This window comes from Caenorhabditis briggsae (assembly GCF_000004555.2).
Source record: "Caenorhabditis briggsae complete genome, chrV, whole genome shotgun sequence".
In the NCBI taxonomy this organism is placed as follows: Eukaryota; Metazoa; Nematoda; class Chromadorea; order Rhabditida; family Rhabditidae; genus Caenorhabditis; species Caenorhabditis briggsae.
The window spans coordinates 15,041,054-15,056,687 of record NC_013488.2 but is presented as its reverse complement, the minus strand read 5'-3'; the positions used below and the strand labels follow the sequence as shown (position 1 = coordinate 15,056,687).

At 36.6% G+C, this 15,634-nt stretch overlaps 3 protein-coding genes and 2 non-coding genes across 5 annotated transcripts; 1 reads left to right on the top strand and 4 right to left on the bottom strand.

Annotated features, from left to right (window-relative positions):
* Positions 1-3,819: 3,819 nt before the first annotated feature.
* CBG04745 lies at positions 3,820-9,853 on the bottom strand (the record flags this gene model as incomplete). Its single annotated transcript, XM_045238172.1, has 12 exons — positions 3,820-3,932; positions 4,835-5,121; positions 5,163-5,477; positions 5,523-5,756; positions 5,806-5,903; positions 5,953-6,060; positions 6,166-6,384; positions 6,427-6,536; positions 6,583-6,784; positions 6,832-6,919; positions 9,537-9,734; positions 9,786-9,853. The coding sequence occupies 12 exons, from the start codon at positions 9,851-9,853 to the stop codon at positions 3,820-3,822; spliced, it is 2,040 nt and encodes a 679-aa protein (XP_045092753.1).
* CBG25132 lies at positions 7,766-7,809 on the bottom strand. Its single transcript, XR_006672602.1, has one exon. It is a non-coding gene; the product is annotated as an RNA transcript CBG25132 (non-coding RNA).
* Positions 9,854-10,526: 673 nt separating the features above from the next.
* On the bottom strand, positions 10,527-10,595 carry CBG25128. Its single transcript, XR_006672598.1, has one exon. It is a non-coding gene; the product is annotated as an RNA transcript CBG25128 (non-coding RNA).
* A 1,018-nt stretch (positions 10,596-11,613) lies between these two features.
* CBG04744 lies at positions 11,614-13,333 on the top strand (the record flags this gene model as incomplete). Its single annotated transcript, XM_002637886.2, has 5 exons — positions 11,614-11,717; positions 11,762-11,865; positions 12,169-12,546; positions 12,985-13,186; positions 13,234-13,333. The coding sequence occupies 5 exons, from the start codon at positions 11,614-11,616 to the stop codon at positions 13,331-13,333; spliced, it is 888 nt and encodes a 295-aa protein (XP_002637932.2).
* A 44-nt stretch (positions 13,334-13,377) lies between these two features.
* On the bottom strand, positions 13,378-15,283 carry Cbr-trm-1 (the record flags this gene model as incomplete). The annotated part of the gene is given in 5 exon segments (XM_045238171.1): positions 13,378-13,635; positions 13,843-14,102; positions 14,141-15,042; positions 15,095-15,201; positions 15,212-15,283. The coding sequence occupies 5 exon segments, from the start codon at positions 15,281-15,283 to the stop codon at positions 13,378-13,380; spliced, it is 1,599 nt and encodes a 532-aa protein (XP_045092752.1).
* Between the last annotated feature and the right edge of the window lie 351 nt (positions 15,284-15,634).

Below are 15,634 nucleotides of genomic sequence, written 5' to 3'. Positions count from 1 at the left end.
AATGAGATCATGATAAAGATTGTATCAGTTGACAGATTTTTGATAAATTTCATAGTTATCGAGATAATTGAGCTCAAATTGCAACTACCGTGAACACTCTAATTGAATGATCCTAACATTTGAGCCAATTTATCTCGGTTCCTGTCAAAGATATCAAAATTTTGTCAACTGGAAAAACAATTCTGATATTATGATGAGCAGTTTATTAGTTGACCACTGTTTGATATCTTTGACAGGTACCAAGATAAATTGGCTCAAACGTTACAGTGGGAAAGCCCTTCTGTTACAGGTACTACGGTAGTTGAGGTCGAAGTGTAAATATATGAGTGGTGTCTATTAGAGGAAATACAGTGTTTAATAAAATTTGGAAACTTAAAATTATAGAATGTCAGGGTCATTTTCTAACTATGAGGGCCGAGAAGATTCTAAATTTTTCGCGGCTTTTAGAAAAAATCTAAACTACGGAGTCTGGAAAAAAATTCAAGATTCAATTCCATTTACAACTTTAGAATTTACAACCTGCAATTTTAAGAATACAGTAAGCAAAAAAAATCTTCGTAATACGATATTATCAGGAGACCGCAAAATCAGAAAAATTCTGAAAAAAAACCATTTCTGAAAAACTGTGATTTTTGATCTCTATAAAAAAACCTTGCAAAACTTTTCTCGGCGGACTGAGCAATCATATAAATCAGAGAAAGATTGCAAAGTTTATATGGCAAATGGACGGAAATAAGGATAGGGAAGAGGCGGGAGAAAAAACACGAAATGTGTGGAGATTTATTGGATTGAACGAGAAGGAAAAAACGGCTCCAAAGAACCAATAAGATGTTTATAAATCCCCCACACAGCCTCCCCATCCTTTTCGATATCCATCCACCATATTGCAGAAATGTTTGAAATTCTTCTTTTTCTGATGAAATTCGAGAAAGACGAAAAAGAGAAACTGGAGGAGAATGAAAAAAATGAGCCAAAGAACTCCAATGAGTTTTTTTTTGAAAGAACCAATGGTCCAAGAAGTTCGATGGAACTCTCTAAAGGGGATGACTAATGCAGGAATGTGTGTGCAAACTGTGAAAATGAGATTCTGAAGTCATCTAATAAAATATTCCCGATTTGGAACTCTCTGTATATAATGCTAGAATATGTGAATAATATGCGGATGCATCGGATTTTCTAAATTTAGAAAGTTCAAACTTTGCACATCTAATGGCGAGATTTAAGAAAAAAAAGAAGAGAGAATCCAAATCCATGCAAAATAAAATTGTAAAGTGGCTCCAGATTTCCGTATTTCTGGAGATACTAATTGAACCAACTTGTTGATTTGAAAGGAATGTGTGAGGGATTTTTTGCAACACAACAACAACTTTTTTGGTGGATTTTTTTGTTGGGTAAGATTCTAAAATTCTAAGATTCTAAAATTCTAAGATTCTAAAATTCTAAGATTCTAAGATTCTAAGATTCTAAAATTCTAAAATTCTAAGATTCTAAAATTCTAAGATTCTAAGATTCTAAGATTCTAAGATTCTAAGATTCTAAGATTCTAAGATTCTAAGATTCTAAAATTCTAAGATTCTAAGATTCTAAAATTCTAAGATTCTAAGATTCTAAGATTCTAAGATTCTAAGACTCTAAGATTCTAAGATTCTAAGATTCTAAGATTCTAAGATTCTAAGATTCTAAGATTCTAAGATTCTAAGATTCTAAGATTCTAAGATTCTAAGATTCTAAGATTTTAAATCCATGCAAAATAAAATTGTAAAGTGGCTCCAGATTTCCGTATTTCTGGAGATACTAATTGAACCAACTTGTTGATTTGAAAGGAATGTGTGAGGGATTTTTTGCAACACAACAACAACTTTTTTGGAGGATTTTTTTGTTGGGTAAGATTCTGGAGATTCTAAGATTCTAAAATTCTAAGATTCTAAGAGTCTAAGAGGCTAAGATTCTAAGATTCTAAAATTCTAAGATTCTAAGATTCTAAAATTCTAAGATTCTAAGATTCTAAGATTCTAAGATTCTACTAAGATTCTAAGATTCTAAGATTCTAAGATTCTAAGATTCTAAGATTCTAAGATTCTAAGATTCTAAGATTCTAAGATTCTAAGATTCTAAGATTCTAAGATTCTAAGATTCTAAGATTCTAAGATTCTAAGATTCTAAGATTCTAAGATTCTAAGATTCTAAGATTCTAAGATTCTAAGATTCTAAGATTCTAAGATTCTAAGATTCTAAGATTCTAAGATTCTAAGATTCTAAGATTCTAAGATTTTTTTCGAAAATGCGAAATTTCTAACCATTCCTATGCTTCAAACATTTTTGTTTCACTCTGAAATTCTAAAATTCTAATTCAGAAATTCGGAAAATTGGAAAAACGGGAACTCAAAAATACCGAGATTTGAAACTTCGGAAATTTTGAAGTTTGAAAATCAGAGAATTCAAATGTCCAATGTTTCGGAAATTCAGAAGTATAAAAATTCAGATATTCGGAATATTACGAAATTAAGAAATTTGAAAGTTAGAACACTCGAAATGTTGAAAATCCAAAATCTCGAAAGCAAAAAACCAGACAAACCAGAAACTCAGAAGTTCAAAATATCAGAAACCCCAAATTCGGAATTTAGAAAATTCGGAAATTCATAAACTTTGTGAATCAAAAACTCAGAAATGTGTTTTAGAGAAAATTCTGAAAATCTGATTCGTGTTAAAATTTTTAATTTTGGGAATTTGTGAAGTAGAATCTCAGAAAGTCGGAAATACGGAAACTCGAAAATACGAAATTTCAGAAATTATGAGTTCTGAAATGAAGTATTTTAATAGAAAAATCTTTGAGTTCTAGAATCGCAGTTCCGAAAATTCAGGACTCCTGAATTTCGAAACTTCTGAAAAATTATAAGTTGTCAAATTTAAAGATATTCGGGAATTCAGGAAAATTATTAGTTCTAAAAATTTGGAAATTTTGAACAGTTCGTGTATCAACTAAGTCACATTTCTGATTTATCTGACCAAGCCCAAACTCAATCGGTTAAGAGTGTTGTAAGCGGGAGCCAGAAGGTTTAGCCCCGAAGGCGCATAAGCAGACTGTCACTCCAGTTTATGAAAGTTGACAACACAATCAACTAAAACTTCGTCTTCTGATTCTCTCCGATTTGGAGATTCAAACGTTTTAGTGAAGCCAGGAGTTTGTAGCCGCCGACAGGCGGCGGAAATCGACTGGTTTATTTTATTTTAAATCCACAATCGAAAAACTGAAAAATTGAAACTTGACCTCATAAAATTGTTACATTGTTACATCTTTTGGATCAAGCCAATCTTATAAAAACCGAATCTCAACAAATTGCCCTTTTTCATTAACCAAAGTAGAGCGAAAAAAGGCACAAGACCACTTCTACAAGTATATTCAAGATGAGAAAATGAAAAGAAGGGATTGAATAATTAAAAAGAGAGAAAGGGGGAAAAGTTCGAAACAGTTTACACACTGAACTGAATGAAAGAAGATTCTGATGAGAGAGAGAGAGAGAGAGAGAGAGAGAGAGAGAGAGAGAGAGAGAAGGAGCTCACGCCACGCCGAAATTTAATCCGTGCTTGACTTTCTGTTCTAATGGTCCTCTCCTTCTCTCTTTTCCCTCGTCTCCCGCCAGAAATATAAATGAATGTGTGTGTGTGTGTTGTACTAAAATGTAAAAGTTCTGTGTTACAACTTTTCCCCGATGAGAAATGCCATCAGAAAACGTATCAGCTGTCGAGAGGAGATCCCTCGATGATAATATCAATTTATTTTTAGAGAGAATTTCGGTTCAGAGAAGGTTCAAACTGGGGTCACTTGAGAAGTTGATAGCCTTCACGAGATCGGTGATGTAAGCAGAAATGGGATATGGTGACGTAGAGGATTCCGAAGACGAGAGTTCCGGCGAAAATTATTAGCAGAATATCTGGAAAATCGAATTATATTTTTCATTCAGATTTTTTAAGATTACAATTTCCTCGCTCTGAAATATCAAAAATGATTCAACTCAAACTTAAAGTTGAACATTCTCTTTCACAGGTCAAAAAATTGCTACAGTTGTCAGATTTTCAGAATTTTGGAACTTTGTAGTAGAATCTGGTGTTCACACAAAAACTGAACTACAGTTATCCTAATTTTTCAAATTCAGCGCGTTAAGAAGATCCTGGCAACAGTTGTGTGCGCCAATCTCAAAATTTTCAAATTCTGTCGTAAAATCTGGTGTTTGCACGGAAACCAAGCTACCGTAATCCAAATAACGTCAAAGAAGGATCAGACGAGCATATAAAAGTTCTGATAATTGGCTTCAAGCAGAAATTCGAGATTTCTGATACTTTTGTCAAAAAGTCTGTGATTTGACGTAAAATCTGGTGTTTGCACAGAAATGAAGCTGCCGTAATCCAAAAACCGTCCGAAAGTGAATAGCCGAGTTGAGAAAATTGTGAGGTGGTGATTTCACTCGAAAAACTCAAAATTTGAGACAGATTTTTCAAAAATTCGCCAATTTGTCGTAGAATTCGGTGATTCCACAAAAATCAAGTGTATCTTATAAGATGTAGATCAAACAAAAAATCGTACTGTTGCAGGATTTCTACGAATCCTAAGAAAAACGTCTGTCATTATGGCAATACTAGTGTAACATGACGCTCACATGACAATTAACATATTTGTGGAATATTGACTTTCTGCTCAATTTATTCATAGCTTTATTTTTTGAGCCATCATACATTGAAATGGAAAAATTAGAATGGTCCAAAAGTCATCTCAAAGTCTGTCTCAGAGGACATAAGTACTAAAAGGGACCTCTCGAATTCCGAAAACGAAACTCACTGATTCCACCTCCGTTCTCTTCCAGCTCAGCTTCTCTTTGCACAATTCTTGCAGCCGCTTCTCGTCCCCATCCATTTCCTGCCACCTTCCCAATATTTCTCTTCAATTTCAATTCTGCCAAGAATTGCTCCCTTTCACTAAACAAAATTTCAGTCTGCTCGAATGTTTTATCCACATCTGTTGAGATTCCATCGATATGAGAAACAATTGGAGTGTTCAAATTGACAATATGAAATGTGTCAAGCGATTTAGAGAAGTGCTCACGGAAGGTTTTTTCACCGGCATTGCTAAAAAATGTTTTATCTTTAGGAATCAAGAAAAAACTGACTGCCAGAAGTTCATCGCATTCGTATAATATAACTCTCTCATTCCTGGCATTGTAAAATTCGCATCAAAGTTAATCACAAAATGCTCTCGTTTTTCTTTGGTATACTGTAGCCAAGGCTGATCTTCAGATAATGTTGGATTTCCAAAATTTATAAAATTGGCGAACATTCCAGTATAGATTTGCTCAATGATATAGTCTTTCGGAGCAAATACACCTCGATGTGTTCCAAAAACGTAGATCAAATCTTCAGAATGATGTGGGGATGGAACATTCAGATACTTGTTGAATGCACGTCCGGCTCCGCTGTAGGCATAACTGTAAAAAATACAATAGAGATACAGTAACTCTTTTTATAACAACCTGTACAAATAAACTTTAGTGTTCTCACTCAAATGTAAATTCGCTGTGCTGATAGCTCTCGAATAGAATTCCATGTCATCAGACAAGTATTGGGCTTGCGTAGCATTTCCATAATTTTTCACACACTGATCCACAAATCTTTCCGGCTCCTTGTAAATTTCAAAGCCAATATGTTCGCACATATTTTGCAAAAGTTCTTCCTTCTTGTCTGCATTTTTTGGATCATTGATATATCTGAAATCGGAACGTTTAGGATCATTTTATTGATGTTTTTTTGCATTACATGCTATCTCGAAGCTCGGCTGTGGTGGTCCCAAGCATAGTGTTAATTGGGAAGACTGATTTATCTTGGAAAATGTGGTCAGGGTAGTCTATGATAAACTGAAATGGTCAATTACGGAAAATGAGAGACTTGGAAAGAGAGACGTACCTCTCCATCAACATGAGGTGCTCCAAAATAGTAAGTTGTGTCTCTCATAACGAACATTTCCGCATCCAAAATTTCTTGTGCCGATTTTGAACGGAGACAAGAATATGCCTAGAACATGGTACCCTTTCAGATAATTCCGAAATTTTGTTATAAAAGCCACAGTATTTCCTACATTTGGAATATTAGAACTACTCGAAAAGTGGTAGTTCTTACAATTAGAATTACAGCTTCTTTTTTAATGCTTTTAACACTCACTTTCTTCAACTGAACCTTCGACAATGGCTCGAATCCGACATCTTCTGGCAAACACCCAACGATTTGTGTTACTTTTGTCATTGCTTTGTAGTTTGACTTCTTTGAAAGATTCGTTAGAGGACCGCTCATTACAATTTGTTGATGAATCAATCCTTTCGTCAAGGGAGAGATGGAAAACTGTAAACATTTTTTACTAGTTTTTTTTTCTGAAATACTCACCAAAGCAACTAGGCCAGCACCTGCCGAATGTCCCATCAAAGTGATCCTATGCTTATTTCCTCCGAAACTGTGGATTTCTTGTCTCACCCATTTCACTCCAGCGAGAATATCTGGAAATTACAGGTTTTCTTTTGACTTCTCTATTCCTTAACTGACCAAAAAGACCTAGATTTCGTTCTCCAACATCCCCAGCTAAGTGTCCGAATCCAAAAGCTCCTAAACGATAGTTTAGAGAGACTACCACTATATTTCTATTCTGTCCAACAAAATTGTTTATAAGGATTTCTGGATTGAACGCTGAAGCAGACTCAAATAAGAAACCACCACCATGAATTGCAATCATTACGGAACAATTTTTCTGAAATTTCGGGATATATTTATACTAGTTGAAAGAAGTTCGAGCACCTTCTCCAAACAATACTCATTCGTAAAGACGTTCGCATAGAGGCAGTCTTCCGAAATTGGTCCGCCAACACTGTTTTTGTAAGTTTTCCTGGAAAAGAAAGTTTCGTTTAAAATATTAAGTTCGCATTCTCGAAATCTGTAGTTCGCATTCTCGAAATCTGTAGTACAGGCCAGAGTTGCGATGTTTACTGTCAATGGTTTATGATTTATACCCTGTCCTAAAATATTAGAACAGGGTTTCCAAAAATTATACTTAAGGTCTTCAAGAAGGCCTCGATGAAATACTAGATACTGTATGGTGGAATTAGGGGGAGGTCATTATCCTAATGTACGGACACCTTACAGGTTCTGCGCGTCACCATGCAATGCATGGAGGACCCTATTGACTTTACTAGTTCTGGTTCATCTATGAATGCGACTGAACACATTTTAATACTGTAGAATTATCAAAGGATCGTTTTACGAGCTCAATCTTATTTTCATAGTTCCCGACTTTTTATCAATGCTTTCAAGCCAATATTTTTCAAAAGGTAAATTGTGAAACTTTTCAGTTATAAACTGGAGAGTCTATTTATAATAAAAAAAAATTTAAAATGATTTCAACAGTACATTTGAAATTTTCCGAACAACATCAAAATGTAAACCCTGGAGTTTTAACTAATGAACCCTGTCCCAAGTAATGTGAAATTTCAGACGCTTTTTTTTCAGTTTCTAGGTACCGATGGGGACGAAAAAAGTTGAGCCGTTATTGTCCAAAATTACTACTTGTATCAAAAAAGTTTCAAAAAATTATCAAAGACTTTTTGAAAAAACTTCCCTTGTTAGGATGAACGATGATTTTCATTCTCCCCGAAAGTTGCGTCTTTTACTTTCCAAGCATGTTTCTTCGATGGACTGGACACAGTTATGATTCTTACTCTGCCCCAAATATTAGGACAGGGTCTCCAAAAGTTGTTCTTAAGGTCTTGTAGAAGGCCTCAAAAATAAAATGATAGATACTGTGGGATGGGATGAGGGGGAGGTCATTGTCCCAATTTACGGACATCTAACGGGTTCCGCGCGTCACTATGCATTACATGGGGGACCATATTGATTTTGCTCGTATGGGTTCACTCATACATGTTATACTTTCAATTCAAGCTAATGTTTTAGATTTTTCAAATTTTTGTTTTTAAAGTATTAGGTTGTTCGGAAAGTCCTTTCCATTTTTGATCTGTTGTTTTCAAACTTTGTCTTTTCAAACGGGGTAAAAGCGAGGAAGTTGTCGTTTTATCAGTATGCTGGTGAGGTCTAATAGTGTCTACACCCCAACGGAGATCATTCTCCTCTTTTCGTGTTGTAAGATATGCCCACCGTTTTCGCCTCTAATAATTTCCATTTTTGGATTACCATTTTATTTGTATTTCTATCTGATCTCACATAAGCTGAAATCGATCGCCAATTAGTGGTGGTTACCAAAGAAGATGTACCCTTTCGAACAAACTTCACAACCTGGATTCATCAATTGGAAAAACGAGAATTCTCGTTGGACGAAAATCCCCCTTTCAAAAGGCAAACGGGGTTAGGTTTGGATGCATTAAAAGCCGGGATCGAGAGGGACCCGTCTCAAACTGTGTGGGATATATAAAGTACATCAGTGGCAAGCCTTTTGTCAAAAAGCCATAAATTGAGAACTCTCGGCAAAGTCAGAAAAATGGGAAGATACGGACCACACATTTCGTCTCAACTCAACTTTGTTTCACGTATGGGCACCCGTTTGAATCTTCTCATCCTGCGTTGCACACATGAATGTTGGAATCAAATCATTACTAGTGGTGATTAATGGGTAATGTATGATTACAATAAACTACAAACCAAGTGAGTTGACAAAAGTGCTCAACCACCAGACGTCCCGAAACGTGAAATTCATGTTAAAAATGAGATGTTGTCGGTACGGTGATCTAGCAAAGAATGGAGTATTGGGAGCTGCCAGATGATAGTGTTACTTTTACGACCGATACCTATTCTTGTCAGGTGACATAACTCAGACTCTATGTGGATCTCCATTAGAGAGATACACAAACGTTTATTTTGAAAATTGGAATCCGCAACCTCATGCGGAAAGGAAGACGCACACCGATCTCGCTGGATGTGGCTATAGGATTCTGTCTTATCCACTGTATAGCTCTTACCTTCTACTTTCTGATTATTACCCATCCAGCCACTTCTAACGTCATCTTGATTGACAAAAATTCACTTTAAAACAGGATATCAAAAATGGGTTGGCTTGATTTTGAACTCGCTGTGACCGGAGTTCTGGAAAGAAGGAATCCACAATTTAATGGAACGTTGACAGACAGTCATTGATAACAATGGTTATTACCTCCAATTCATCCTTTATCGTTTTGACTTTTTTACATTGAACGTATCTAACGCCAAAAAAGGAAAGGACTTTCCGAGCAACCTAATACATCCAACATAAACTCTATCCTTCTCTACTTGGCAACACAACTTTTCAAAATTTGTTTGATATTTGTTGCCACCTCAGTGCTCTTACTCTTATCAGTAGACTGTGTTCAAAAATTAATTTGTTATCTAAAAACTCATTTTCACGGAAACAACTAATCAATACAGTTTTGAGTCTGATGTCCTGCCTGATCTCTGACTTTTATAGTTACTGTGACCTTCTAAATTTCTTTTCAAGGTCAATAAGCAACAAAACTTACGTGGCATTACTCATACAAGCTGGACGGTATGCTTTCGTCTCCAGAATTCCCTTCCATGGAATTGGTGGTTTCGGTTTATGAAATCGAAGATTTCCCAACGGAGGAGCGACATATGGAATACCAAGAAACACAATTGCGGATTGATTTCCTAATGGAGAATATGTTGCGTTAAGGGTTTTGCCTTCGATTTCACCGGTTCTGCAAAATGCGAATTTCTGGAGATTTTCGAGCAAAAGTATCAGAACTTACGATAAGAGAATCCTCTGGGAAAGTGCTGTGTTCGCTATCACAACTACTAAAAAAGTTTGAAAAAACATAACGAATAAAAAATCGTTCTGTTAGAACTATCAAATGAGCGCATACAAAATGAGTTGGTTGATAACAGAGACACAAAAAGGGCATGAGACACAGACTACAGTGGAGAACTTTCGATGTATTGGCCCACACAAGTCACACGATTCGAAATTCAGATTTTTTGTATTTTGTATGGGAATTGAAATCGAAACAAAAGATCAAGCTTATTGTTTCAAAATGAATAAATCAAATCTTTAAAAACTTTTCGTTGCCTATGAATAAATGAATTCCAAATTAAATGACTCCAATCATTATGTAGGCACCAATGATCAGAATCATAAAATAAACTACAGTACTGGACCGAAATATATCATATTTTTACTTTTCCAGGAAATGGTTGACTTTGAAGTGCTGAGAAAATAGTCTAGAGGTTTTTATTTGTCTGAAAAGTTCAGAGTGTACTAAACAAAACTTGAGCTTCATTTTTGTAATTGGCAACTTTTCTGTGAAAATCCAACAAAGAGAGATTAGCTTATTTTTCTAGATTAGTGTCACAGAAAGTGTCAAGAGATGTATTCTTCAAAACATACAGTTACTGGAATGGCGAGACACCGTATCCTGAAATTTATGATTAATAATGACTTTCATTTTCCCCCGATAGCTTTCCAAGACTATTCCTTCGTCGGATTTAAAGATTTTTCCCTGCCTCAAAAATTAGGACAGGGTCTCCAAAAATTGTTCTGAAGGTCTTATTGAAGGCCTCGATGAAATGCTAGATGCTGTGTGATTTGATGAGAGGGGAGGTCATTGTCCCAATGTACGGACATCTCCCGGGTTCCGCGCGTCGTTATGCAATACATAGAGGACGATATTGATTTTTCTCGGAATGGATCACTCATAAATGAGACTTGATATACCTCTTTGCCGCCAGAGTTGAATAATTATTAGGTCGTTCGGAAAGTTCCTGTCATTTTAGCGTTAGATACGTTCAATGTAAAAAAGGTCAAAACGATGTCGGATAAATTGAAGGTAATGACCATTGTTATCAATGACTTTCGGCCAACGCCTCACCAAATTCAAGATGCTTTTCTTCTAGAACTGTGGTGGTAGCGAATTGAAAATCAAGTCAACTCATTTATGACTTCCTGTTTTGAGGTGGTTTTTATTCACTCAAGTTGGCCTTAGAAATGGCTGCATCGGTGGTAGTCAGGAAGTACAAGGTTCGGGCTATACGGTGGATAAGACAGAATAGTCCAGCCACATCCAGCAAGTTCCACATTTCGTTTGAAGCCGTGTTGGGATTTTCAGGTTTTAAAATACCGTATTTACTCAAATAGAATCACACACTATACGTGCACATTGAGCCCGACTATCTCAGTTCCTATCAAAGATCTCAAAAAATGGTTCACTAACAAAATTTAGCTAATATTATAACAAACGTTTTGCCAATTGACTATGTTTTAATATTTTTTACAGGAAATGAGGGCACATACTGGACGATAGTAAAAAGCATTTTTTAAGAGTGTTTACGGTACATTTTATTGCTTGTGGAGGTTCCTGATCTAATCACAATCTACCCTTTCATAACAGGTTTTTGATGAGCTTTCTGTATTTTTCTAACTCCCATGACTGTCATTTCCTTGTCCCTCAAGATGAGTCGTTTCTATTATTGTCCACTCAAAATACTACGAATGTTTCCGTCTGGTGACAACTCCCAGAGTGAAGAGTGTCTAGGAAATTCCTACAAACAGCTATCATTATTTTGGAATCATTCACATCTAGAATGCCTTTGAATCCACTTTTTCCGATTGCAATTTTTTATTTCATTTGCTCCACGATCTCGTTATTTGGAAATATGATCATGATTACTTGCTTTTTTCGAGAACGGTTGTTGTATTCAGAAACTTGTTGAAGGACAAAAAAGGTTTTAGAAAATTCAATTCTCCATGTCACTACATGATTACACTGACTTGTGCTGCAGATATGCTTCATCTTTGTGGCCATTTTGTTTTCAATTTTCAGCTTTTTTATGGTGGTAAGAAATACCGTAAACACTGTAACAGAAGCTCGCCCAATACATTTTGAGCTCAATTATTTTGGTTCCTGTCAAAGATATCAAAAATCTGCCAACTGATAAAATGTTTATCATAATATCAAGAGTATTTTGTTAGTTGAACGCTTTTTGCTATCTTTTGAAAGAACCGAGATAAATTGCGTCAGTTGAAAGTGCTTACGGTATCTCAATTTCTGGGGCAGATATCAAAAAGTGGTCAACTAACAAAATATTTATCATAACATCACAAGTATTTTCTCAGTTAACAAAATTCCAATATCTCAGGTCCCGGCTCACAATCTCTCTGCTTCTGGCTCCTTCTTCCCTCATCCATCGGTCTCTGTCTCAGCAGTCCATTACTCCTTTCCATGGGAATCGACCGATTTCTAGCGTGTCAATGCCCCATTCTCTATCGTCTTCTATGTTCAAAACGCACATTATATCTTCTCATTCAGCTCACTTTTCCAATTATCTTCACAATATACATCAACACTTTTAGTTTCCTTCAACGGGATGCGAATACTACTGTAATATGTCAAGTACCACTTGCAATATCCGGGAATACATTTGAAAAATTCAATAAATGCGGACTAATTATCAATATTGGAGTAGTTCTCATTTATTTTATCACCTATCTGAAACTTAGAAATCAAACTGCATTAGGTAAGAAATCATAAACACTCTATGTAATAGAGCAACCCCTCATCTTTGAGCCAATTTATCTCGGTTCCTGTCAAAGATATGAAGAAGTTGTCAACTGATAAAATGTTTTTTATAAGAACATAAAAATTTTGTCAGTTGACCATTTTTTGATAGCTTTAAGATGAAATGAGATATATGAGCTCAAAGTTGAGCCCCGTGGCCGAAGATTCGAGGGTGGGCGGAGCTTAGGTCGGTATTCGGTATTAGGTTAATTCCTTGAAGGAACATGAAATTCGTCTAAAAAAATGGACCAGAAAACAATTACGAAAAGTACACGCTCCTTTAAATGCGCTTTTTATTAAAGAATTTCCCCGAAACCTAAGCTCCGCCCACCCTCGATTTTTCGGCAGCAACGTGAAATTAGGCCGGAATAATGACCGAATTATAATTTTTTTTCAGTCTCCGGCCTAAAATTTATCTTCAAGTCAATCTTGTATACAGTAATATTTGTGATTCTCGGATGGTGTACTGTAACTATTGTTAACATTGCCAGCATCCATTTAGTGAAGGATGTGGATACCCGAAATATATGTATGATATATGCCGGCATGGGGCTTAATGTTGCTTGTGCCAGCAATGTGTTCGTTTTCTATATTATTAAGTGAGTTCTTACCCGAAACAGTTTCAAAAAATCTACCTTTTTTGCAGTTCGGAGTATCGAACTGCAATCCGAAAGCTGTTCGGGATGAAGAGCGAGGTTAAACTGCATACAACACTGTTTTTGAATAGTCATTTAACAAACAAATAAAGATTCCAAAAAGTAAAAGATCAACAACAAAACAACAACGATAATTATTTCTTATGCTGCTCCACATTTGTCAACTGGAATCCTGCTTTCGTCGAGTTCACCGATCCCTTTGCCTTCTGTCTTGGACCCCAATTCTTTCCTCGATTACACTGGAATCGTACCAGATTCTCCTTTTTCGCCTGTTCAATAGCACCGGGGTGGAGAGAGAAGTTGATAGTGTTGGTGATGGGTTGACCGAGGATATGATATCCAGCTGATTCTTTGGCCAGACGCTTCTCACGATCGACGCTGGTGTCTTTGGCCTAGAGGAAAAATACGATTTTACATCTAACACTTAACTTGAGCAAATTTATCTCAATTCCTATTAAAGATATAAAAAACGATGTCAACTGATAAATTGTTTATCATAACATTACAAAAAGTGTCTCAAAATTAGCTCCAATTTGACAGAGTGGCAGCCCTTCTATTACAAGTTTTACGGAAAAATTGTTGGATTAATTGAAACTCACCACTTGACGATAAATGTCCCATAACAGTTGCATTGGCGCGTTGGTTTTGATTGCTCTCGGATTACAGTGAGAACCCGAAACTTTGAATCCGGCATGGAGAATCGCCGACCGCAAACTTTGAACTTTTGGCACCGAAACTTTCACTGTATTGGCCATTTGATCATGCTCATAGTACAACACTTCCTCCAATTCCTCGCTGACCATCGTCAGCCTCCTTGAAGACGTCCATGAGTTCCCAGTCGTTCTGCTTCTGGTGTCGACTTCAGACGTTCCAGAAGAGAAGTTACGAATGGTTTACTATGTATTGGGGCGAGATAAATTGGTCCGATTTGATGAAGTCGGTTGTTGCAATGAACGCAGAGGTTGTTAGGACCAGTGAGAGAATGACGGATTGTGGGAAGAGAATATTTGTTCTCCTGGTTATTTTCTCCTCGTTTCAACATCGGAATGGGTTCCATGGCGTTGCATCCAGAGCACACGAGGACAGTTCCAACCTTCGTTCCACTCTGCTTCGCTTGAAAAGCTCCAGTATGCACTCTAACAAAAACTCGCACATAGAAATCCACAGAAATCGAGACAAGTGGCTCAATGTATCTTGTGTACCGATTGGCGGCTGAATCAATTGCACGGAGCAGAATACGAAGACCCACTTCGTGACAACACTTCATTCTCGTTGTCACTGCATCGTACTTGTTATAACATGCCTCTGGGGTGTTTCCACATAAAACAGCCATATCCGTGCAGGTGACCATCAGAATTCCTCGATCAGCCACACATTGAACAGCCGAGTCCAGAAACGTGGATGCAGTTCCATAAGGATCTAGGTCAACGGCGTGGAAGCGTTTGTCGATTCCGCGGTGCTCCATCATCGTCATCACAGCATCTCCAAAATGAGCCTCTACCAAATCTTCAACTTCATTCAATTTCACATTCTCCTGAATCGAAGCCACAGCATTATCCGAGAAATCGTTGGCCATAATAAATCCAACATTCGGAACTTCCTTAGAAAAGCGAAGAGCGCGAAGTCCAGAAGCGGAGAGAGCATCAAGGATTCTGATTTTTCCGTCTTCGTTAATAGTCAGCTTATTTTTCTTCTTCGGTGGTTCTTCACCTTCTCCATTTGACACAGCGGCAGATTTAGCAGCTTGCTCCTGGTGCCATTTTTGACGATCATCGGAGAATTGTCGAAGTACTGTTACTCTGAAATTAGAAGAAACTCAACAATTATAAAAGCCTTCCGCAGAAAACTAACGTTAGGTCCCGATTGAATTCTTGAACTGGATTATAGAAAACGGGACCACGGAATCCGACTTTTGCCTGACCTGAAACTGATAAATTTGCGAAATTATTTTTCAACAGCTTTTTATACCTTCTTGAATAATATTGAACTCTTCTTTGGGCGAATTTTCTGATTTTCTGCATCTCCTGCTGCAGATGACATTTTTTTAAGCTTAACCTAAAATTTAGGTTGTATATTTAGCAGGATATTACAAAAACTAACGTGCAAATTTTTTTCCTTTACAAAATATGTCAATCTTCTGCAAAGTAGACTGAGAAACGACGTTTTTAAGAGCGAAAATGCCAAAAATAGGTTGAAAAAATGTTTTCCGAGAGGACTACACGGCAAAGTGCAATAGGGCGAACTTGCATCTAGGACAAGAATTCGAAATTCGAGATTTTTTCGCTTGAAGAACATAGTTGTAACTGAATTCTAGAGCGAAAAATTGAGTGTTTCAGCGTCGTAATGGACGAAAAAAGCTCGGGAAAATGTTTAGAACCTAGGCTAAAAGTA